We start from the raw sequence: 26306 nt of genomic DNA, 5'->3' as shown, positions 1-26306 counted from the left end.
ATCTATTTATACGCAACACTTGCCTGGTTCTGTCAAGATGGGAGCAGTCTGGGAATGCTCTGAGACAGTCATGGACATTTGAGGGGTCTTAAAGTGGAAGAGCATGGTACACGGTTTTCTCTTAAGAGCAGCTGTCTGAGGGTGTTTAAAGTTGCTGCTAAAGATGAAGATGGGACCCAGCAGGACTGGTGGGAACAACGAGGCCCCAGCACACAGCTGTGAGGCCATCAGTGGGAAACCTCAGCAGATCCCTGTGGGCATCATTAGGCATCTTCATTCCTTAAAAAATCCGCACCCTGATGACATCTACTTTCTGCCAGGGAGGTGCCTGGGCCAGCAGCTCCCTGGGGCCAGGACTGCATGGATTCTCCAGGGGTGAGAGCCAGGGCCCTTCCCACAGCCCCAGCCAGGAGACATTGGGGCAGCCCCAGCCCCAGGTATCCAGCACCTCCCTGGGGATGGGAATGGGCTGAGGCCAGGCCAGGACACAGTCCCATGATTGGGTTAGGGTTAGGGTTATGGGACCAGCTCAGTGCGACCCCATGGCCAATCAGGTCATGGATGTGGGGAGCTGGACACTGACCCTGCTGTGGCATCATAGTTCCAATGAGGCTGACATGGGGTTCTGGACCGTGGGCAGGGTGGAGCAAGCCCCGGGGGGGCTGGGCAGGGACAGTTAGGGCTGTCTGTGCCTCAGGGCCTCAACACTTGCAAGCACTCCAAAGGCAGGTATGGTTTGTATTGCTGCTGCTGTGTTACCAGCCATGCCCTCTGCTGTCCACCCGCTGATGGGGAGCACACTGCTTGTCTTAGCCATACTAGTCCCACCCACGTGGCTTCTGTGTGCATCCTGCCTCTACATGGGCTTGGATTTCACCCTTGCTGCATAATTCCAAAACATGTGCCACTAAACCCAACTCTAGTATGCAATCTAAGCATCATTTGGGCCTGAGAGTGACCATCTCAGCTGCCAGGATATTGATTTAATGTCCCTGAAGGGATATATGGCTTTCCTATCTGCTTGAAAGTTAGTCCCTGTGCTTCTCACAAGTAACAAACCCCTGACCATATATACCATATTGAGTGTCAAACTGACTTGTGACACTCCTAATGGAAACACGCTGCTTCACTGCAAAGCAGCCTGGGGGCATGTGATTCCCTGGACCAGTCAGCCACTGCAAGATTGTTTTTGGTGACTGCTATGGGTGGCATAGCTCACGTGGACACACTGCATGGTGAACTCAGAATCTCAAGGTGACTTAGATGCTGTCTTCAGTCAAAAGAAACTACTCAGAAACATAAACAAAGATGTTTACTCCAAATAAAAATTCACATTCACATCATTAAATCTTATGAAGTATAAGGAGGTTGTTTTGCAAATTGTGAAGCATCCATGTGCTGCCGTTTTCATCAGAACAGCTGCCTGGGACATGCAGGTATCTCTGAATGTGCCAAGTCAAATATCCTTCTATCTGCAAAGGTTTTGATTTGTCTGGTGACACAATTCTGGCACTTCCACAGTTTCATTTTCTCCCGATCTGGCAGTAGAGGCTCATAGAAAACCCCAAACCAATAATCTGGAAAACAAAGACAGTTTTGGTATTACTTGGCAGTCCTGGAAATCCCAGGATGCAACCGATACCCAGTGGGAACATTTTGTTTGCAAATGTCTTGGATTTACATGCAGGCTAAATGTGCTATGCAGAAGACCTTTGCCAATCTAAGTCTTGAAGAATGTGATTCTAGAATATAGCCATATTGATGAAATCAGTATGCACCACAGGTAAGGCTGTGGACAAGATGGAATCCATTTCATTTGAATTTTAAATTCATTTCATTTGAATTTCATTTCAAATGAAAACCATTTCATTTGTTTAAAGGATGGATCACCTTTGTGGATGGAGAACCCTGTGGCTCTGGGAGTTTAAAATGCAGTTGTTTGTTAGCTGCAGTGGAGCAGCAAACACTGAGAAGTTTAATAAAAATAGAAACTTCAGTAGGGTCACTTGCTGTAGTGGAAATTACTGTGTGGAATTCCACAGGCTGGCACAGACAGCTGGTGAGATCAGATGATCAGAAAGCTTCCTTCTAGATTTAAAATTAACCAGTCTGTGAAGGTGTCTCAAAAAGTGGAAAGTATCCAATTGACACTTATGAAAATACCAGGATGATTCATTTATTTAAGGAAAAGCCAGTAGAGAGAGTATGGAACACAGGGGTACCGCAAAGAGAAGGGGATGGACTCACAGCTGAAAGAAGCTGACAGGGCTTCCCTAATATACCATGCCCTCATTTTCACTTGTGCCCTTCTACTTGGTATCATTTCCACTAGTAGAATGAGCTGAAACCACTTGTAGCCCACAAATGGCTTCACAGAGCATGCAGTGTGTGTGTGCATGTGTGTAACAATAGGGAAGAGTACTTTTCTTTGTCCCCTTCTTTTTATCTGGGGTTTTCAGGAGCAGAGAGATGGCTAAGCATGCAGCCTTTGATTTGCAATTACTTGAGAAGTCATAATATGTTAGTATCTTTGGAAAGGCTAAATGTTTATCAAGTGTAAATTGCCAGCTGACAATTTGTACCAGCTGAGGCTCATATTGTTTATTCGTGTTGTTTTCTAATCCTTTTATGATTGGGAGAGGCAGCCACCACAGAAAATGCCAACTGGGGAACAGGGAAGAATGTTGGCCAGCGAAGTAAAGGCTGCAACTCATGTAACTGCAGTAACTAGAGCAAAGAGACTCATAACTTACCTTTGGGAAACAGATGCAATTTTAAAATTCTTTTATATTTTAAAAGGCTTTTTAATATAGGTGTATTTCACCTATTTCCCACACACACACAAGACGTATAGGTGACCTCCCACATATAGGACCTTAAATAACAAGAAGCCTGTGCTGCACATGAAGTCAGTGGCCTGTCCTCTCTCAGTGCTGCAGCTGCGTAACATTTCCCCACCTACTATAATTTTCCTGGAAATGTATTTTTGAGTCGGGGCTCTTGCCCACTCTTCTACCATGAGGAGCAATCCTCTGCCAATGTTGTTAAGAAGCTTTCAGTTGGAATAACAGACTGAACTCTGCACAGCAATCTTCGTCATTTCTCCTTTTCCCTCAAACAGAGACAGGCGAGAAGGGAAACCACAGAGGAAAAGTGAAAAGAAAGAAAATGCCTGAAGAAATCAACATGATGAAATCCCCTGTTCCTTTGTCATTTTCTCCTAATCAAAGCCTATCATTCACCAAGTCACTGACTGGATAAACTCACTGGTTTTACTCCTCTCTTCAGAGAAAACTTTGCATCTTATTCTTCAGTGTATGATGAAGCAATTAAAATAAATAGCTAACATATGCTGCATTTTTTTACACACAGGACTATATGGAGCAGCACAGGTGTGCACTCAGGCACATTCACTCACCATCTTGATAGCTAAACTATGCCTCATAATAAAAATTTCGTACCATAATTTCTCTGTGATAAGAATTTGAAGTCTAGGGGCTAAGTTTTCTTATGACTTTTTCCTCAAGCAAAGAAGGGAAAGATAAGGAAAAGACCAGATATTCTGCCTTGTGTCTTCCTGGGGCTGGGTATCCACATACCCCTCTCTCAACAAGGCTCATTGTCAAGGCAGAGCCTGGCTGCAGATTCTCAAGTCCTTGCAGAAAAAGTCCCATGTGAAACACTTATACAGGCAGCAGGGTGGTCTGATCCCAGCTGAAGTTCGACACTCAGCAGCTGGATACTGTTTATATGGAATAACTAAGATTACAGCTAAGGTAAGAGGTGGTTTTCCTTTGTCTCTTAATTGAGCAAGCCAGGTGTTTTAATCCCATTCCCAGTGTATTTCTAGGTAGAAAATATTGCTTGTCAGATACTAAATATTTTAATGGTGTGTACTGGTACCTCAATAACGGCCAGTCCAAAAGCAATTCCCATAATTATGAGCAGATGGCCTTTAAGGTAATTGATAATCACATCTCCACAAGGCTGAAAAATAAGACAAAATGATTAATTATAAGCAAGCAACGTTATCCTAAGGTTTTTCGGAATGCATCTTCTAAAATAGATCCTCTCATGGTCTCTTGCTTTCTCTCTGTGCTAAAGAAATGCTATTTGAATTTACTTTGACTTGTTGCTAACACACACAAAGAACACAGCTATATGTACATTGTGCTCTGAGGAAGATATCTAGTTTTTGCCTTCCTAAATATGAACATGAATTTAGTAGCTGACTATAAAAGGGTGAAGTTTCAAATGAAAATATACAGCTGTCATGCCTAATGCTTGTATTATTTTAATTGACAAGGAAAGAAGCATTGATTCATACTTTCATTTGATAAACATTTGCTGCTAGGAAAGAGCCAATGCAGATCTGAGAGAGAACTCTAGCTTCCCACTAGTCTGATCCTTGGATTTGAAGCTTCAAAGCTTATTGGTATAATCGGGCTCAGCTAACAACATTGAGATATAAAACCTATCTTAAAAAAGAGTTTTGACAAATGTTTAGTGGTCTTAGACTGGGGCTGGGAGGAAGAGAGTGATCATGTCTGAAGTTCTGTGCAGACCTACTCTCCTTTTTAATAAATGCATACATCTGTTCTTGTAATGACTACATCTTCTCCAGGCATTGACAATGCTCCTTTTACTACTGACTGCAGGGAAGGCCAAGTAAGGCATAAATCCATCAACTACAGTACTGTTCCAACACTATGACTACCTTCCCCCAAATGCAGTTATGTTATTTCACCATACTTCCTCCTTCACAGTAAGCACATGGGTCTTCTCCTTCCAGTTCTTCTAAAACCCCTTTGATTTAGGCTGACTCAGAACTGTACTGAATTTCAAATCTTTTTTCCTGGATCAACAAGAGTTGAATGTCTTTACTAGAATCTAACACCACCATGAAATCTCTGTGTTCATGTGAACAATATCTTGCACCTGCAGCAATTTCACTGATGGCTTCTCATGTGTCCCCTGAGAGTTTGTCTGAGGCCAAAGAGACATTAAAATGTGGCCCAAACAGCCTCTCTGTATACAGCTTATTTCCAGATTGGCTTCTGGCATCCTCTATTTAACCAGACTGTTCCCTTGCTTTAAAACACTGTTTGCTTCTGTGGGACTGCACAGGGAGGAAATCAGTGCCCAGGCAGGACCTGGCTAGGAGGCTCTGTATTTAGAAAAGTATACAACCAGAATGGATGCTTGCTAAAATCTGCTCTGTGCTAGGTGCGGATCAGCACACTTTGTACGACCAGCATTCTAAAAATGCAGCTATTTTGTGCTCGTTTTCCACTTTTCCCCCCATACATTTCTTTGTATGCACAGAGTCCAAATTTCCATATGAGGAGAAAGATAAATCTTCAAATTAATTAACCGAGGCCTCTGCTGCCCACCTGCCAATTTCTGAGTATGCTTTCTTGTTGCCTGTCATCAGGCATTTTTGCCTTATTGTTATATTAATACCCCAAGCTTTTCAAAAGGCTGTAGTTGTTGGAAATTACATTTTGAGTATGCTACCATGAAGCCTACAAACAGGTAAGGTTTACTTCCAGCAGATCCTTCGAAGTGAGTGTGGGGTTTTTTTATGAAAGGACTGTAAAACCCCAAAGGTCTTGCATTTAATGTGTTCATTTTTCAATATCCCTTAGCTCTTTAAAGCCTCTGAGTCAATATGTCTACCACCAGAATGAGCCTGGGTGGAAACATAACCTTCTGATGGAAGAACAAGAGGCAAAGTGTAGCTGACATGCTCCTCTGACCCAGAGGCATACCCTGACAATAAATAGTTTTCATCCATAGTAACCATGAATGCTGCTGAGATCCTAAGAGCATTGCACTGCACAGCTAAAATAAATAGAGACACCCCAGGAAAAGGAAGCAGCAGCATATTTTATGTATGCACACTAATTTTGTAACAGATGGCACAAGGCGATTCTGGTTAATGAAGAGAAGGCAAATCTTTGACTTTTTGGAAAGATACAGAACTGCTGACTATGCCTGTCACCAAAGACAACCTTGGGTTAAAACTTCTCTGGGGAAAGAAGAGTGGAAGATTATATTTTTCTTACATTTTTATAAACGTATCTGCCTTGATAGTAGGTGCAGAGATCTGATGAGCTCTTCAGTTCGCACTCACAGATTTTATTGTTACCAATATTATTTCCCCAGTCGGAAGGTCCATTCAGCAAACCACAGCACTGGTTCTGCAAGGAGGAAATGAAACAGAGAGATGAGTTAAAAAATGGTTTATTTGCAGTTCAAGGAGAGGGATTTGAGAGGAATAATGAAGGAGAAATTTCCTTTCATCTTTTACCATGTGGCACTTGTCCTGAATTGGTATGTCACAATCACCATTTACATTTTTACACCAGTTATAAGAAGGTAAGTGCTCAAGTATAAAAAAAGAAGAAAAAAGAAAAAAAGATCAGATTTTCAGTATACAGTGCTCAAAAACATTAATATGCTATAAAGCTAGTAATTGTCAATGCTGGAATGGAACTGGAACATGGAACAAAGCTGGGCATAGCATTTTTTGAAAATCGAGCCTTCTTTCTACAGGTTATACTTGCAGAAGGTAAGTTAACAGCTCCAATAGCATCCACACCCTGAAAAGCCAGGCTATAAATGTAAAATTCAGGCATATAAAACTCTGAAATCTAGAAAAATAACTACCTTGAAAGATGGTTAGCCCTTTAAATGAGGAATGGACTGAGGAGGCCTTGGCTCCATTTGTGATTTGTGAAACCTAAACCAGGTGCAGTTTCACTTCATGTTCCACTTTATTCAAGCCACTAAAGCTCAGGGGTGCAGACTTGAGTTTGCGGTCCCCTCTCTTTTAAAAAGCAGCTGGAAATGTTCACATAACTCTGTATAAAAGCAAAGGCCGTGGGACATAATAAAGCAATACTGGCCTATTTAAAAATTAATGCAGTAATTATGGGATTTTTCATTTTGCTCACCTTCAATAATCTCTCCAGGGAGCTGCTTATTATATCAGAAAAAATAAACTGGCTCAGAAGCAGAGGAAGGGCTGGAAGTGGAATGGGGAAGGAGAAGTGGAAGTAATATAAGCCATTCAAATATTGTTTCTTGCTTCTTTCGTTTAACACCAGCAGCCTTTAAAAATACAGGAATTCTTTATCTTACCCATTAAAGGCATCACTCATTAGGACTAAAGTAAAAGAATAACAGCAGGCATTCTCGATGTATAGACACAGTTACTAATGGGAGGGACAGGGGTTTACACCATCAATAGTATCGGTGAGATTCAAGGGTACTCTCTGTGTGATACCCAGGAGCAAGGTAACACTAAGTGCCTACCTTCTGGAGTCCTGCAAGTGGGGGAAGCCAGGACAGGTATTAGCACAGTGATAACAAACCTTCCTTTCATAATCTGTTTTTTTTCCTGTTATTTACATAGTAAAGTGTGGCATTTAACAATTTCATTGCAATAGGATATTCCAAATGAAATACACTCCTGAAGTTTTCCTTATCCCTGGAGTAATCTCTCCTTGAGAGTCCTGGTTAGTTCTTAGCTAGGTGATACAAGTGAAGGAGTAATGCCCCTTCAGAAGGGAAAGATGTTAGAAAGGACCAGACAGTCTTTTCACGGAAGACCTTAGCTAACTGTCAGTCTCGCATGTTGTGTGTCCTTGGTCCCTTGCTTTTATAAATGCTATTGTGCAGATAAATCATCACAGAAAGCCCATGCCGCATCAAGAGAGCAGAAGCCCCTTGTATAGTGTTTTAACTTGCATTTAATTCAGACCCTTCCCCATCTCCAGGGAATGAACTTCAAATCTATGGCAAAGTATCCGTAAAATGAAGAACAGACAAACACTAGAGATGGAACATATAGCAATAACCCCTGCCCTTTGTTACATTTTAATTACCATTGTCTGAAACTTCTGGAGCTTCTCTTGAAACACTTTAGATTCTTCTGTAGAACTTTGCAATGTATTCACACTTTCCTGGAGAGCCTCTTTAAGAGATGTTTCAATCTGCAAGTCCAAATGTTTTATTAGTTTTGGGGTAGAAATAAAACTTTGGGAAGACATCAATGAAAATGCAGAATAATACTGTACCTGAGATCGGTACACTGCTCCTAAAATACCTCCTGTGACCTGGAGGATCAGGATCAGAAGCAGCCCAATAAAAAACTAGGGAGAAAAAAAAGGGTGAGAAAACTGTAGTACTTTTGACCAAGATGATATCATTTCCTCTAAGTGAATGTTAAGCTTTCATGTGCTTGAATAGCCATGTAGGTAAAATGAACTGAAATTCCAACCAGAGCTACTCCAGTTATTCTTTCTTTGGCAACGAGAAAAAGGGGTGCTTGAGACAGAGTGCACTCAGCTAACAACTGAAACAAGGTATACACCAGAGGAGTAGCACAATGGGCACTGTGTAGGTGATAGCTGTTGGGCAGGAGGTCAGGGAGGACATTCTAGGGAGACCAGAAAAGGGAGCCACTAGGAATTTAGGAAATTAAATGGGATAGGTTGGAGGGAGGACTGGTGGAGGGAACTTCAGAGATGACTGGATAGAAAAAAAAAACCCTAGTGACATGTTTGGGGCTCTCTGGACCCTGTCTTCCAGCTGATGAGACCACCCATCATTTTTTCTGTGCTAGAATTCAGAAGGAGCTCAAGCACAAGGTAAGGAATGAAAACACATGATTATAATCAAGCTTACGGTTAAACAAAAAGGTCCCCATCTTCATTTGATTCTATTTGCTAAGATCTTATCCACTAAATGTAGCTGTTGGCTCTTAAAGATATCCAAATGTTTTTCTTTCCTACCAACATCAGCATGCACCGGCTTTCCTTTATGGCTCCACAGCATCCCAGAAACCCAAGAATCATAATGATGGAGCCCACAGCTATCAGTAGATCAACGCCTGCAAACACGCTGCTGTCTATCTCCAACTCCTGAAAAAAGAGGGGAAGCAGTCTTTCAGCCACAAGAAGTAGTTTCTAAAAACTTCTGTATCCCCCAAATCAAGACAATTACTTCATAACCAACAAATATATTGATTAACAACCATGGAGAAATAAGCAGACCTCCAATGCCCCCTTCTTAATTGTTTTGCTGGGGAGTTCAGTAGAACCTGGTTTTCCACAGTCTTTGTCTCTGCACAAGATGAAAGTCAACTTCACAGAGTAAATAAAGATCTCTTGTCTTTAAAGTGGCTTTTAGTTAGTTTTCAGTTAATGAATCTTCAGTTTTTACTGGAAGTAGCAAAACTGATTATCTTGAAATCTCTCCTACATTAACCAAAGGTTAAAGAAACAAAATCTCTGCCATTAAAAGGCCAGGAACATACTCTGTGGCTGTTTCTGAGAGAACACTTCTCAGAGAAATGCTGGATATACTAGAGAAATACTTAGATGTATTTTCCAAAGCAGCTTTCTTTTCAGGCATGATCTCTAATATTTCCCTCAAGGATGAAGACTGTTTTTTGATGTGTGAGACATTCAACTAAACAATTCATATACCTCAGTATTATTAAATATCAAATTATTCAGTTCCCACAGGACTGACTAAGGCCAAAGGCCAAAATAGAGAAAAATGTTCAAAGAGTATTTTCCAGTGTGGCTGGTGCCAAGATTAGCAAAAATGTCTGGAAGTTGTCACATTTATCTTCTGATGGAAATTGCGAAGGTATATAGACAAGTATAATTTGAAGAATGTGTTGTTCTTTCCTCTTCCAAGTTGGACTGAACCTCCTGTTATTTATTCTTAGAAAGCTCTATTCATCTACAACCAAATCCTTATGGTCTGTTCAATTATTACTCAGACAAAACATACATTGATTTTGAATGGGAACTTTGCCTGCCTAGAGGCAAAAATGTGAGAAAATGCTTTCAATTTTAGTCTGTACTCCTAATCCACATTTTTTGGGAAGTACAAAGTGTCATTTTAGGAAACCAGTTTTGGATACACTTAAGTGTGCTTTTCTTAATAGGAAATCTTCCCCAAATTAAGAAAGGATAATAGCAGTTACAGTTTTCCAAGCTCCACTGTACCATCTGGGCCATTATACTAGAGATAGTCAACTAGCAAGAATGAAAAATTTAGCTTCTTGTAAAATGTTGATTGAGGAGTGCAAGTTGTCATTCTTCCTCTTGCACAGCAGAGAACAGCAGAGCTCTCCACCATGACCTGATTTACCCCATGCCACAACATCATCATGAACTGAGTTCTGTTGCATCCATTCTGCCAAACATGAGACATCTGGGACTGGCTGAGAGCAACAGTGTCATCAGCCAAATGGCAGGAAATATATAAAGCTATCTTCTTATCTCCACCATCTTATTGTTTCCAGATAGGAAAATACTGGCTTAAAAGTTATTGTTCTTAACTCACAGACTGCAGTAGAGCAGCAGGTGAGTGATCTGAAGATCTGCAACTTAATCTATACTAAGGAATTAGGCTGAAAGCTGAAAAACATGCTTCCATATCACATTTTTTTTCACTTCTATGGCCAGAAAATCTTTTTGGATATAGAAGCAAGCGAATTACATTTTCAAATTTGTTTACGTTTGTATGGCTCAAATTGACAAGAAGAAATACACTGCTTATACCTTAGGGTCAGGTTGTTCTTCCTGTTAATATAACAAAGCACCGACATACAAAGATTGCACAGAGAATTGCACAGTGCCTTCTAGAGAATCAGCTACAAGCTGTGAAATCAGCTTCTCTCAAGGGGGGCAGAAAACATGTTGTGAGTCAGAGGCCAATGGCACTGGGAGCACGCTTGGCAAAAGGTTGGCAGAGCCCACAGTGTGAAGGGGCTTTGCAGCAACCGGACCAGCCTCTGCTGCATGTCTTCAATATCAAGGGCTCCTCAAAACTGCACTTTCCCTAGGTTTGCAGAAAAGGAAAGTCACGAAGTCTGACGTAATTTAATAACCCAGATAAAATCCATGAGGGGAAGTTAGGGACTTTCTTCTCCCCTCCAGGACTGTTAGGACATTTTATTCAGAAGTAAAGGGTTTTGAGTCTCTAAAGATCTTTTTATATTAATATGAGGAGGAAAGGGTAAAGTGCTTTTAAGTAGCCACTGAAAATAAACAGGAAAAATCCTTGCTCCCTTTCAAAGTTGCAGTTACTGGGAAAATGAGAATTGTGTTACTGAAGATAGGGGGAAAGGTAAAAGTATTCCCTCCAAACATATGGAAGTAACCCTAGGAATATATATGACTGTACTATTATAATAGGGAAAGACATTGAAAAGTCTAGGAGCTGCAGGGCTCCTCATTATTCTCTCTAATGCTGAAATCAGTATCAAAACCATCACTAGTTTTCATTAGAGGAGAGAGAGAGACACATCTTCCAGCAGAAATCTGTTGCATCTGCAAGAATCTACATTAATAACACTAGAAGACATTTCTTGTAGTCATATGTCTCTGTTTACATCAGTTACTTTATCCAAATACCTGCACCATCTTGTTTAATCTTAAACATCATAAAATGCATCAATCTTTACCCACACAAACCACTTCAACGAAAACATAAAAAGTCTGTGGAAATGAAGTTTGGAACTGAAAGTGTATGCAGTGGTTTCCACATTTGACATGGTTCTGGTATGGCTGTATGCACTTACCTGCTGAGCTTCTTTGCTAACACGTATCCATATAGAGACTCCCAAAATAATGGAACCACACACCTGCAGGAGAAAATAAAGAATGTTTAGAAAGAGCAGCAATTTTAGATTAACATTCAGCATCCAAATTGCACCAGATGCTGGCCAAAATTCTGAAATCATTTGTTTGGCAAAGTGAAAGAAACATGATTTGCTGGAGAATAGAGCATTGATTTGTATCCAGGAAACTTCATAAGGGTAGTTAAATCTTCAGTTATGCACCAAATCCCTGATGTTTCTGCCTCAGAGGACTCCACATTTCCTTGATGATTTATACATGTGGTTGGGAAGCACACAGAAATTTTGACAGATGAGAGAGAAATATAAATTGGTATTGTATGTATATAACATGGCTGTAAAAAACATTGTTTCTTGCATAATGGAAACACATGAGATTTGATAAGGGATATTTGTACTAATGTTGTTTCTAGAATTATTCAAGACATGTCTAGGGATATACTCTCTATGGTAAAACTATCAGGAACATTTGTATATAAAGTCTTTCTGTTGTTTCTATTGCAACAACACCTGGCCATCTCCAATGCTTTGAACATACCTTCTGTAAAACACCTATGATTATAATTTTCATTACATTTCTACAGAAAAATCAGTCATGTACATTAGAAAGTTAGACAGTGATGACTTGCTTTAAGATGCTGAAATCAGGGCAGATGAATCCCAGGTCTAAATGCATTCTTTAATCACTACTCTCCTGTTTCATTGATTGTTGAGGTACCATTCCACTATGTGCCATTTACTCTATTTCTAACCTTGTCTGTGAGGATTCTTATACAGAATTTCTCTTCATTAAGTGTTGGGGACAGGTAGTTAAGAGTTTGATCAGGTGAAAGGGTTGTGCCTTATGAGATGACTGGTAGGAAAGAGATATCACTGAGGACCAAGGTGTAGTCATATTTAGAATTATCTTCCTGTATGTCACTAACACTCAAGTCATAAAAGGCCCTGAAATGTTGTTATTAGCTTCCCATGAAGACTGGGACTATTACTAACCTTTTAAAATTAGAAGAGCTATTTTTATATGTTTTGGGTAATTTTTCCTAAAAAATACTTTCCCTGCAAAAGATTTCATATAATATTTAGCATCAAAGACCATAATGACTTTAGCAGATTATTTAATATGGAACAGAGCCAGCACTCAGACATGAGTACCACACATTTTCCTGTTCTAAGTAAAGCTTCTACAAGTACATTTTAAACATGAAAAGGAAAGTCGTACTATCGATGACAACTATATCATGTTATCAAATTTAACTAGAACTCCCCACTGAAACCTTCTGAATCCCACTGAATCTGACTGGAAACTGATGGTATCATATGACTATATATTTGGGTCTTGTTCAGCAGCACTATGTGAGCCATGTGGCTATGCAACAGACAACATGAGCTTGCTAATGTGAAAATTTCCACGCAAGCAGCTATTGCTACAAATCCAAACAGATTTTGGCCCACTGCCTTATTTGTTACAGAGGACCTCCCATAAAAATACAGCACTGTAATAGAAGTAGATATAGCTGAATATACAGGAACTTAGCAATCAGATGGGAATGTTACAATATTTACTTAATTCAAAAAGAAACATCATTAATAAATGAAAATTTTTAGCAAGGTTCATATATGTTCATTATAAAAATAGAGTTGGTTTAGGTTAATAAAAATGGTTCATTTCAAGAAAATCTTAATGTTCTGTTTCTGTTTATTTTCAGAATATACAAATTGTACCAGAACACACAGAAAAGTTTTGGAGTAACAAATCAAAATAGCCTGTTCCCAAAGGGTCCACGTTGAACTTTTCAGGTTTGCTAGAATATTCCATCCTAATTATCAAGTTTGCTTAAAATAAAGTTTCAACTAAAGAAATTTTCATTTCAGGAAATTTCATTGTTAATAAACAAGTATTTTCCAATGGAATAAAAAAAGTTTCTCTCAAATGGTCCTCAACCATTTTTCCAAAACTAGATGGCTATTGTAGATTTGCCTCAACCCTCAACCAAGAATCAGTGGCCTTGTCACAAGTCTCATAAATTGACAGAACTGTTGTCCCTCAAATTCAATCGGTCCTTCTCTTCTTGAGCCCTTCAGTCTTAGTGTGATGAAGAAATGGAGCCTAGTTAAATTAATTTCACCTCAGATGAGCCTACTGTGACTCTGGACCAGTGGTATATCAAGACTCTGCATTTCTCAGACACAGGAATACCAAATCTATGGGGAATTCCCTCCACTGGCACATACATTTTAAGCAACCAGCGTAAGGGTATCAGGAGGAGCTTTCTACAAGGTTGCTCTCATTCATTAAAACATTTGACTGGAATACTTCCTTAAGATACCTGAAATTAACAGTGTTAGGAAGGTCCTACAGAGAATATGGCCTATGGTTCACCATACCTGCTAAGTCTGTGTTGCTGCTTTCAGAGATAGAGATGTTTAGATGTAAGGTATGGGGAAGGGGCCACTTTGCCTGTAGATGGGACTGCCAGCCTGCTATCAAAAAATGATCAAAGATTGCTCGGTTACTGATGGGTTGCCACAGATTAGGATCAGAAATCAATATTTAGTGAAAAAAAACATTCATTCAACAATTTTGCATGATGTGAAGTAGCAGCAGGTAAGACTGGATATCCTGCAAACTTGGAAAAGGGGAAAGAGGAAAAATCTGACCTATATGTCAGGTTTAATGCACAAAACTGATTTCATTATTAACTTAAGGACCATTAAAAGCTCCATATAGGCACTCAGCTCCAAAGCACAGGTCTTCAAAAACCCATGCTCAGCTTTCTTCCACCAAATTGGGAGGATGCAAAACTCATGAACACACTCATGGGGCTGTAGATTCCCAGGGGGCATGCTTCACATAGTAAAGCCAGAACCATTTTACAGAGCTAGCTTAGAATGTTTTAGGGGTTACATGCTTAGTGCTGTGCTCTAAGAGGTGCCAAGACAAAGGCATCAGAAGGCTGGAAAACTCATTCCCACATCCCCTAAGAAGGTACACTCCCATAGAGATTGCAATGGGCTTAAAATGAAAGGACACCAAGTAAATATAGAGCTGGAGCTCTTATCTAGTTAAGGTTAAAGTCACCTTCATTTCCCACTATCAGTTTAGTTTTGCCACTTGCCAACTGACTTGTGCACCAGGGAGAGTATGTGAGGGAACAGTGGTGGTAAAAACATCCCTGTTCCCTGTACTTTACTACAGCAATTTAATGATTACCAGGAATTAGAGAACGGAATGTCAATCAAAGAATTCAGCTTCATTGTACTCTATCAGCAAATGTTCCTGTTTGCACCACACCTGTTCTTCCCTATCTTGGTAGTGCTAAACCTCTTTTAAAATAAGTGAGTATATTTAAAATAAGTAAGTATAGCTATATTCCTGTCCTCTTCTGTCCCATCTATGCAGTCACATGCACAGCAAATGCTCTCAGTATATTCTTCCCCAGAATACAGTACTGATTTTCCTACCTTTGGCACAAAGATAGGTTTGGGAAGTTTGTTCCACACCTTCTTGTTTCCTTAGCTTTCCAGACTTCCCCAGGACCACAGCCTCTGTTTTTAGCTAGGAAATTCATGCTGTCACTGGAGGCTTAGGCATGGGGCATTATTAACCTGTTCATTCCAGGAGCAGTTTGGAGTTTTTCTGATGCTACTCTGAGACATTTGCCTGTTTTTGTTTATAGTAAATATAGATGAATGTGAATAGGATAAACTCCTTGAGGGGCAAGAATTCCAAGTCAGAAACTATGGACTCTTTTAAAATCATTGCAGAAAAACTTCAGCAGAGATGTCAGATATCTTCAATTTGCCTTGGTGGAGACGAAGGGAGGAGGGGGAGGCAGTTGAAACCGTCACTGACGTGTGAGGAATTTCCTTGTGATGTCCACAAGCGATCAAATAATTCTGCTAATTCTTCTCATTTTGGCCAGCCACAAGTTTTCCAAAGCTACTGTTTGTGGTCCCTTTTAAATGGTATCACTTCTTCACTTGAAAAAAAGTACCTCTTGAGGCAAAGCCCATAATGTGAGTAGTAGTTCCGCTTCTGATCTCAGCAGACTTCTGGTGACCCTGACAAATCTCTGTCAGGAAAGCTGATAATGAGGCTACATGAACCACAAAAGAAATGTTCTTCAATTCAAACCTTTCCAGATCTTCCAAGACCTGAGATTCTTACAAACCAGCTGAGATGTTTCAAATTCAAATGACACCCAGAGACCTGCCTGCTGCCCAGTGCTGAATCTTCCTTGATACAGCTATTGGCAGTACTGCCAGCCCATACCATTTTACTGTCCACCATCAGAAACTAATTACGACACTGAATGTAACTTCATATCCGAGGAAGGATATGAAAAACATTTATCAATTAGGAGGCTAAAAATACAAGTGAATTTTCTGTATCTCCTGCTGAAACTACATTCTCTGGATTATGCCATTTGGATGTAAGCAGCAGATCGTAAAAACAACAAAATGCCACATTCTAAGTGGAGAGCCTGATATCTTCTGACTGAAATTAGTGATGCCTTTTGACATAAGGGTCATGATATGGGCAGGGGACAAACTTAAGGCTGGTCTACTTTTGACTGTGGAGGGAAAGGTATTTTGAAGGAAAAAGACAAAGGGAAGGGCAAAAGTTAAACATATTCTCCCCTCCTTAATTTAGAAACGTACTCTGGTTCCGCTTATGCTCTATTTTCTTTACAATTCCTTCAACTACAGCTTTCAGATAATGCTGAACACATTTCATGCATCACTAATAACAATTTAAACACCAGCTTACCCAAAATAAGAAGTTGAAGATGAACATCGAGTACTTCATGCAGCTGCTTACACCCGCCATTTTCAACAACCTGAGACAGAAACAAGCACTGCAGAAGAAGCTTTCCTGAGAACTTCACCTTGATATAGAAGTTGCTGCTGTGTCTTAAAAAAAAAACTGTCAAACCACTTCAAATACTCTGTGCTCTGCCACTGAAAGCAAACCCTGTGACCAGGGCACTGACAATTATTTAAATAGCTCGTATTCCACAAGTAAACATTAACCAGAGGGTAGGGGAAACACTGTGAGGTGTTATCACTGGGTCTCTAGACTCTTATTGTGTCCTTGTGGTTTGTACTTTCCTACAGTGCAGTTAGTCTTGTCCTACACCCCAAAAGTAAATAGATAATGCAGCAAAAGTCATAGTTTCAAGAGAAAGGGAAGTGAGCATAAAAAAGTTTTATAGACCTGCTTTAAGAGGTGGAAGTGACTGTGTTTCTTAATGCTTTTAAGTTACAGGGTTTACTCGACCATTGCCAACATTCATTTAGTCCCATTCACTCTCCCACTCCAAATGCACAACTGGAATAAAGGGATGGGTCTGAGTTACCCCATGAGAGGAAGGGTAAGGAATCTGTTGCCATTTTCTCACTCTCGGTGTCTACTTCAGATCCTTTTCCTCTTCCTCACTAAATCAGGACCTGAGGAACCTGAACACTGTGGTGCACAAAGTGTTCTGTTGTGCAGGTTTCCAAAAATGTTGTGAACCCCAGCACAGCAACCACAGTTCTGGGATCAAGAGGGAGGATACTGCTCAGCAACAGGAGTTAGATTCATCCAAGAGGACAAGGCAATAAACCTGCTTCACTGGTTTTGGTTTATGTCTCATTTGTTTTCTTTTGTGCTCTTCAAGCTAGGAATCCTGAGGGGAAAACAAAAGTATCATTGCTCTGGTTTTTAGTATCAGCTCACTTTCTGGAGAAGCCCCATATAGCAGCCCTTAGAAGGATGAGGGTCAGACAAAGGTTCTCCCCTGAGTTTGCCATAAAAAAGAAGCTTTATTTTGCAGGTGAGCACAAAGGATTTAAATGTGAGAGATTAAGAACATGCTGTACTGAACTGATTTATGAAGCTCCCTAGGCCCAAGCCCATTTTTCAGCCTTCACTGTCAGTTCCCATTCTTCAGTTCTTCTGTCTGTATTTGGAAAAAAGTGTTAGCATATAGAGCACCTGCAGATGGTGACAAAAAGATGTAACTTAGAGCTTGGCTTTTGTAGGATCCACAAAAACCAGTCTGCTCTACGCTGAAAACAGCTTCCTCTAGCTGCTCTTTAAACCAGCTTTTAATGAAGGTGTGATGTTGTAATCTGTCCATGCACTTTCATTAATTATATTTAAACAGACACACCAATCCCATTTTTATGAGTGGGTTTGTACCTGCCTTTGACTTTCTGGGCTCCTTTCTGGAGTAATACTCCTTTTTTCTAACTGTAGGCAATTGGCTGACTGAGCAGCTTATTTCACAATACCACCCTGAATCTGAGAATGTTCCTAAAAATAATTGCACTCATGAAATACAGATTTTGTAAGGACTGGGAGAAACAACTGTGTGGTATGGTTTAGATCTAAAGCACTCAACAAATAAGTAAGTTGAGAAATGTGGGCGTCATTATGGAGGGATGCCATAGCCACAGATGAATCATGACAAAACTTTAAAGGGCCGTATAAAATTGTATGAGAAGGGCCATGAAGGGTAAGAAGGGAACCACAGATGATTCATGATTTGAAGAGGTAAGTATCAGTATTTGTATCAGTAAAGTAAGTTCATTAAAAGTGGAGTTGGGAAACAACATTTTATAGCAAATACCACGCAGCTATAAATCTTCACACACTTTACATACTCGTTAAAGAAAGCTTGAGCTGTAGCACTGTTGTCTGTGAGATGCTTAACCCAGGCATTCAGTCACAAATGTCCAAGGGAAGCTGTCCTAGGGCAGTATTAATATAGAAAGCCAGAATGAGCATTCACACACACACACACAGGCCCATCAGAAAAGGCCAGTGTGCGAACACTTGTCATATCCAAGAGGTCCACTGCCTCCTTGCCTCCCCACTTTCCCTCACAACACTCTTGGATTCTGGGCAGGTAAGGATCTGGCAGGTAAGGATCCAGCAGTGCCCTGGAATGACTCCCAGAAGGATATACAGTCATGGATTGTTGGAGAACCCCAGGCCTGTCTTGGAGCAGAGAGCTCCAGAGCATCTCTGGACCTTTCCCCAGCCTCTATTCTCAGGAGGTGTAAGCACAGCACAGCTGAGTTTCTCATTCATCCTAGGATGTTTAAACAGCTGAAGATAGATATGATTTAGATCTGAAAACCTGTTTTCATTACAATTTTATACTTATGGCTGTGGATGTTGAAGAAATTTGCCAGAACTTCTGGGGTTTCTTTTTTAAATATACCTATTGAACATTACACAGAAGCCGGTTCTGGTAAGATCCCAGTTCTTCCTACACCCTCAAAATCTGCATTTTGTATGTTTACTGCTCCCTTTAGAAAAAGAAAAAATAGTCTTTCTTAGGGTTATATGTTCCTTTTCTGAGATGGCAAATCGGAAATAATGTTAAGTACATTTCCTAGTGGGTTTCCGACATGCTAAATATGGCTGCTGAATAGAAACTCAGGATCTGAATGTACTACAATTCCTACATGTTTTATATCTATACTTAATGGCATCTGAAGTCAAAATATGTCACCTAACATTAAAAGCAAACAAACAGTTTCCATTAAATGACAGATTTTCAAGTTAAATCTTCTGTATGAGTTGATTTCTTATTTTTTGGCTACACAGTGCTTTTTTATGTGTCTTGGAGAAGGGGAAAGCCACAGTTATGGCACAGGTTACGTTTGCTGTTGTAGCTACAAGTATGAAGGTCATGCAGATAATTGCAGAAGCCTATCAATGACAGCAATGACATGAGAATTTTTGGTGCTATTTGGCTGCATGTGAAATTTCTCCCGTTACCCCTCCACTAACCATTTGGATGATCAGCTGTGCCCTCCCAGTAACAAAACCCATGCCACAAACTGCCAAAAAGCTTTTTTCAGTAAAGGAGTTTAAAACCCTGTTCAGTTACTGCTCCTCCTCACAGATTACAAGAGGAGGATTATCAGTACACAGCCTGGGTGCAGCACTAGGTGGGAGCCTCTGACGCAGCACACATAGTTCTCCACCACCACAGGGGAGCTGCAATGACATGCTGACTTTGCCCGCTGTGTCACACAAGAAACCGGAAAGGGAGAGGCATGTCTTGACAGAAAAATAATGCCAGTACCCTTGCAACGAACTCAGAGTAAAGGATCTCCCCTTTAACACTTCCCAAGCAGCTACAGTTGGTTTCATAACGCTTTTATCTTCCTTTTTCTCCAAGCCTTTCCTCCCTTTGTGTCTTCTGTTTTTTACAACGTCCATTTCCCCTTGTGAGGTGCCTCTCCGTGGTCAGGCTGTGACCAAAGCCCCATATCGACTGATTCACTGTACAGCTAGTCATACATTCAGGTCTAAACAAGCTTGAAAAACTGGTTTGCCCTGGGTAGCAGGGAGCTCTTTGAACAGTGGGATGTGGATAGTGAGTAATAGAGGTTTGTTTGCCATTGGAAATTCTCCTCAGTGTGGTGATAAACACAAAATAGAGAAGACGGATAAGAACTATAGTAAGCATGGAGCTTGCAGCCTCGAAGAGTTCAGTAGATCTCTGGATCTGCTGAAACAGTAAGGAGAACCTATATAAGCCGTGCAGAGACAGATCTCAGGTTGTCACAGCATTTGACCTTCATCCAATGGGATACTTCACCTCTTGAAACCTCATCTGTTTCTCTAAGGTCTCTAATCAATACAAGTTTCTGCATTTCCTGATTAAAGTCCTGTCTAAACAGTAGTACAAAGGAGAAGAGATTTTTCACACTTTCACAATAACTCGCTCACCCCTGATGCCAGGTGAAACAAGTGCTGCGTGCCATCTCCTTTCTTTTCCTCCCTCTTACCACATTGTGAACAGTTACGGGGTGAACAAAATTATGTCTCAGAGCAGCATCTGGAGCCTCTCAGTTTCCTTTGGGCTATATAAGTAAACTGGGCACCAGTTAGTGTCATACTGGGAACTGATTTCTTGCCTGTTAGGGCATTTATTTTCACTTTGAAATACTAGGTGTTTGTAGCCATTAAGAATGTAAACCCTTTCTTGATAACAATGTTCCTCTGCACTCCAGACAATAAAAATGTAAACTTTTTCTATAAAATACACAGCTTAACACGAGTTGCTGAGCAACCCAGCTCAGAAGAGGCAGTGGCCTGACCGCCGAACAAACCCTGATGTTCCAGCCATGTCTATACACTCAGGAGCAGGCAAAGCCTGTCCTATTTCCCAGCTCTGGGCTGGGAAATGTATAGCTGTATAACACTACTGCTCTTCCCTTTTTATAAGGCCTGGAGAAAGGCAGCACAGAGGTAAGATACCCTTTGTCCTAGAACAGGCACTGGGAGGGGTGGTCCTGTGGCCCAGGTGGCTGTGTTGGCCATAGGGGTCTTGGTCAAAGGTGAGCTGTGCCATCCCTCTGACCACACTTTTCACATTAGCACTGGAAATCTTGTCTGCAGGGAGGGAGTTTAGATGGGTATATGTGTGCACAAAAGGATCCTATTCTGACAAAAGAGTTTCATCAGAAAATCCCCAGTCAACTCTGCTCTGAACTCCTATCCAGGCACTCCATGGCCTCATGCCAACATCAGTCATATGTTCCTGCTTTAGCAAGGTCTAGTGTCTCAAACACTCTCACTTCCCCTAAAGTAACAACTCTTCCACCAGAAAAGAAACCTCTTGCAGCAGGTCTGCCTGTGATGTACTCTCCCTCCCAAAGGGTGCAGCCTCCTCTTCCCATACACCAGTGGCTCATCTGAAAAGTCTGAAATACAGATCTTTAAGCTTTTGTTGATATTTGACTTGTATTAAAATAAAATAAGTCCTCAAGTACAAATAAACCCATGTACCTAATCCACGTATCTTTCTTTTCACCTTCCCTACCTCCCCAGACCTTTTCATTTACTGCTAGCCTTCTTGGCTGTCTTACATCCTTTTTGCTCATTTGTGTACCTCATGGAATAAGCTCTTCTTTTATGTCAGGGCTTATGTCAGGAATTTCGTATTTCCCAGTGCCTGGTCAGGATTCATTTAAACTCTATGTCTCCGAGTCTAAAATATTTTGTTGGTTTCAAAATGAATTTATCATTGATTAACATGTTAATCAGTGTCAGTAAGGGTTTTACTGTCTAGCCTGTAACTATATTATCAAGCCTAATGGTTAAAAAAAATGCTTGCTAAAGAACCAACACTGAATATGATTCTTGTAGGTTTGCAATCATGCAGACAGGGCTTAATGTATGGGAGCGGTTACTAACATAAAAGGTAGTGGTTTTGACCTCTGGCTTTTTTATGTATCGTTAAACTGTCTGTGCCATGAAGTACAGATTGCTGTGAAGAAGGATGCCTTAAAAATATAGGGAACAGCCTTTGTCAGTGAACAATCAAAAGGCTTCAGATGTACCTTTAGAATATCACCTTCTTTTTCATGGTGAGGACAACTGATCCAGGAGTGTTTCTCCTGGGAAAGGATATGTGTATTTCATATTCAGGTCTAAACACTGGGAACTTGATTCTGATTTTGTTTATGGCTATGTAAATCTAAAGATGTTTGTAAGGCAAGTCACTGTCAGTACAGATTAGAAATTATATGTGCAGCCTTTCTCCCTGCCCTAATTTTTCCAAGGAAAAAAGAGTAAACCTGCCAGAAAAATAGGACACTTGTTTCTTGAATTTTTCCTGCTGCCCTCCAGCCATGGGTGGAAAGTGTCCTGATGATATGAGGCCCAGACAGGTATACAGTTGTTTAGTGCTCCAAAAAATCAGATACTTAAAGGTTAAAAAACTAGAAGTAAGTAATTCTGTTGTTGTTTTATAGACATCAGTTATGTAACTATAATTATGTTATTCCCTATAAAGATGCTTTCTTAATGCCTTATATGCAAGCTCTACATAATACAGGCAGGCAGGCAATGTGGTCACCAGTTATGTTTAGAATTAGTACACTGGAAGTACATAACATCTGTCATGAAATTTTGCTCCAAAAACGCCAATTTTATATTTATTTTGACAAGCATATTTCTTGTATTTCAGGATAATATGACACTCAATCCCCACTTTCACTGAGGCATACCTCTATTTGGCAAACTAAGTAAACACACACAAAAATTAAACAGCAAATATAAGTAATCAAGCTTTAGCTTTCAACATTATTACTTTCTTAAGTTCCATTTGGGATAAAACATCCGTGCTCTGAAAGTTGAATGGGAGCTTCTTTATTTTTCTATGATTGCTGTAGACAAAGTGATGTTATCAAAATAACAGTACACAGCAAGTGAGCTACAGGCATCACAACCCCCTGAAACTTGGGTATCCGCTGAGACTATTCTACCAGATGTGTGTAGTCTTTTCACAGCCCAGAGAGGAGTTTCCATCAACTGTCATGTGCTCACTGACCTTCACAATCCCACTGACATTAAACTTTGCTGCTCTGCAGCACGCTGTGGACAATGGGGTCTGTCCCTATTCAGATAGTTGTATTGCTTTTTCAGTTTAATCCCCTCGCACACAAACCTTTCATTTCTGCCCCTGAGTTCTACTTTTTACAAAGCTGGAATATGAAAATTCTATAATTTGCAGACTATAAACATTAGCTGAAACAAATCATATTTTCATTCCCATTCATCTTTGTCCCGCAAGTGCTATTCATTTATCCCTTCTATACATAAAAAGGCTCTTCTCTTTCCAAATGTTTTTTCTGTAGCTGAAAGGAGAGGCAGAGAACTGAAGTGTATTACTGGAAACTTTATAATAACTACCAAATAGCAGAGTTAGCGACTTTACCTACTGGCAGTGATCCAGATTTATAACTTGCACATGTGCAATTCACATTTGTACTAAAAACTAATTTTTTACTGAAACCATTGAAGAAAGATGCTGTAAAGAGCTTGGTCTTCAGAAAAAACAAGCAGCCCATGCTGAGGGACTGTTGGCCTCCCAAGACAGCAATCAGAGGTGTGAGTGCTGAACTCCTTTTCAGAGGAATCTCAGTACCATCCAGCACTAAGCTCCAAATGCTAACCACTACTGTAAAAATAGTTCCCCTTTTTTCAGCTGTCACAAGTTTTTTGGGATTACCTCCCTCTGAACAGACAAGCACATGGAACTAGGAAACTCTTGGCTGTTGCATAAAGATGATTCTCTTCAATGCTACAAGAGATGTACAAACCCCTTCTTTACTGAGAAAGAAAGAAGATGGATACTGGAACAAATTTGTTGCTTCTGTATCTACAGAAGTTCTTGGAGACCAACTCAGCCTTTTGAAGGCCACGATGTGCTTCCTCACATGCTCTGTGATCCCCTGGACTCATTCTGTGTCAAGCAGTACAATACCAGAAGAGATCTGCGTCTGAAGACGAGCCTCTAATTGCCACTATCCATGAAGGATTTCGAAACTCCGCACACAGGTTGTCCTAAAGCTGACCTTGAAACTTTAAAAAGCAGCTCTGCAGGGACAGGGAAGGTACTCTTTATGGAACTACTCTGCTTCAGACTATCTGCCCTGGGTGGATAGCTGGAATGGCAGAGGCCCCTGTTAACCTTACAGTTAAAGAACTAATGCAACAACTCAAGCCAAAATTAGGTTAGCAAACTTCCTAGTTGATGTTATCAGAGTTGCTATGAGAAATACTTGCCCCTGCAAAAGTATCTGGCCAAGCCAAAGCTAAATCTTGAGCAACCATGTTCATACCTGTGGCATAAGACAGAGGAACTTAGAGGAAATATGATCTAAAACCAATGCAAATGATGAAACTCTAGTTTTAATTTGATATAGAATCTACATAATAGGCAACATTTAAAACAGAGGTGAGAATGCCAAAAGGAAGAAGAGTGAAAACTTCTTGCCTAAAAGTGAAACAGGATCATTTTCATGTCATGCCTCCTTTGAGCACAATCACTGTAGTTCTTAACTGTTAAGATAATAAAAGACAGTTTTCCATTAAGCTGTAGGTTCCTCATCAGCATATGGTTAGGCTTTGTGTCTTCTCTTTGCTAAGCCATTTACTATCTCAAAGTGAAGAATTTCTTCCTTTGTCATGTCCATAGACGAGATTAACAAGCACACACACTTTGTACACTTCATTAATCCTTGTGATGATTCATGTGCAAGGGGTCATACTCTAATCCAAGTCAGACCTCTAAAAATACTTGACCTCCAGATGGCTGTGCTGACTGCTGTGGCTAAGAGCAGAGTTTGGACACATCGTCTTTATTTTCATAGCACTGTAGTATAGATAAAACATATTCAAACTACCCTTAGAAAAGAAATGCTTAGCAGTGTACTGACTCTATATAAAAAAGGTCATTTGGGAAGGGATTTTGATTAGTCTGAGATTTAGTTCAAAGTCTGGCACCATTGCCCTTTGCTCTTGAAAGAGTATCTGGCTGCTAAAAAGAAGGCATAACCACAGTGCTGAAAACAATAAGCATGTTGTCACAAGATATCATACACAGTGGGAGCATCCTCCAGGGTGCACACTGCTTGTTGCACAAGACCATGTTCCAGGGTGCTCAAGATCTCTGGAAGTGGTGCCAATGAAATACTACAACCAAGCAGAAATGTTGAGAGAGAAGAACAACTATTAATCTAATCAACATTTAGCTATGCTTGGGTTCAGCTCCATACTTGTTTTTTATGTCTCATAGCTCTTTATGAGGAATCATATTTAATCCCAGATCTGAATGGCTTCCTCTCCTGTCTTTTCTCCCCATCACATGGAAATCAGACCCCTACATCTGAGTACTGCTATTCTGGTTTATTTAGTCTTACTACTGAACTACTCCAAATTTATTCTATGACAGCTACCCAGAATTCCCTGTCATGAGGCTATTTCTTTTCCAGACTTTATAAAATTCCTTTCACCTAATTGCAGCCACTTAAAAGGTAAGTCTGTAATTTAAGTTAGTTTTCTAACCTGAAGGAGAACATTTCCAAGTATCTAAAACAAGACAGCTTATTGTTGGCAAGTATTTATCTCTTTTTTCCAGCTACAAAGAGATTTTAAAGGATTATTTTAGATTATGTGTCAGATTTAGGAAGCTAATATTAAAAGAAACATCTATTACTCTTTCTTTTCTTTTATTATAACTTTCTATCTGTGTATGAAATTAAATGTGCACTGCACACAGCACACCATAAAACAAAGTCTGCTGGCTTTACTCAGAGATAAGATATATAGCTATTTTCCAGCCTGTTGGATAACTTTGAAAATATTTACTCGTCCCAGGAAGTCTGTTAATCATATGTATGAAGGATCAGATTTTTACCTGGTGTAAATGGGAATAACTTCACTGATGTCAAAATTGGGCTCAATTGCAGAGAGAACACACCACAAGCCATTAGCTCGTCCTGAAACTAGTGAAAAGGAATTCATCAGATCAGAATAGATGTAGGAAGTTTAATATCTTCCACAATGATCCGTCTGATGTATTTCCTCATAAAGCCTGTCAGCGATGGCAAAAGGAAAAAAAAAATCACGAAGGTCAAAAGTTGCTCTCTCAAACCCCATCTGCATTGCAGTTTCAATAGATGTTGCTGTTGAATGTGGTGGATTCTACTTCACTTGAAGCATTTAAATTAAATCGGAATACCTTTCTGAAAAGATATGCTATAGATCAAAGAGATGCATTGAGCCTGAAGCAAAAATGAATGAGTGGGTTTCTATGGGCTGTGTTACATTAACGCTCAGAAT

At 40.2% G+C, this 26306-nt stretch overlaps 1 protein-coding gene across 1 annotated transcript; it reads right to left on the bottom strand.

Moving 5' to 3' along the window:
- Positions 1 to 1294: 1294 nt before the first annotated feature.
- TSPAN8 (tetraspanin 8) lies at positions 1295 to 16862 on the bottom strand. Its single transcript, XM_061367993.1, has 8 exons — positions 16437 to 16862; positions 11609 to 11671; positions 8802 to 8930; positions 8085 to 8159; positions 7893 to 8000; positions 6069 to 6203; positions 3904 to 3987; positions 1295 to 1577 (listed from the first exon to the last, which is right to left on the bottom strand). Exons 1-8 carry the CDS (start codon positions 16494 to 16496, stop codon positions 1524 to 1526), a joined length of 708 nt encoding a protein of 235 aa, XP_061223977.1. The 5' UTR covers positions 16497 to 16862; the 3' UTR covers positions 1295 to 1523.
- Between the last annotated feature and the right edge of the window lie 9444 nt (positions 16863 to 26306).

The sequence above is a fragment of the Neopsephotus bourkii genome, unplaced genomic scaffold (assembly GCF_033783945.1).
Source record: "Neopsephotus bourkii isolate Nb327-2 ecotype Australia unplaced genomic scaffold, CSIRO-AGI_Nbou_v1 NB_1423, whole genome shotgun sequence".
NCBI classification, from domain to species: Eukaryota; Metazoa; Chordata; class Aves; order Psittaciformes; family Psittacidae; genus Neopsephotus; species Neopsephotus bourkii.
The sequence above is the reverse complement of the archived record's forward strand: the minus strand, read 5'-3'. Positions and strand labels throughout refer to the sequence as shown.

Excerpts from the sequence above, each read along its gene's own strand:
- TSPAN8 (XM_061367993.1), bottom strand. The coding sequence starts at position 16,496 with ATGGCGGGTGTAAGCAGCTGCATGAAGTACTCGATGTTCATCTTCAAC. Across the intron at positions 11,672-16,436 it reads TCTTCAACTTCTTATTTTGG|GTGTGTGGTTCCATTATTTT; the intron begins GTAAGCTGGTGT and ends TTTCTCCTGCAG. Across the intron at positions 8,931-11,608 it reads TTAGCAAAGAAGCTCAGCAG|GAGTTGGAGATAGACAGCAG; the intron begins GTAAGTGCATAC and ends CTCTTTTTTCAG.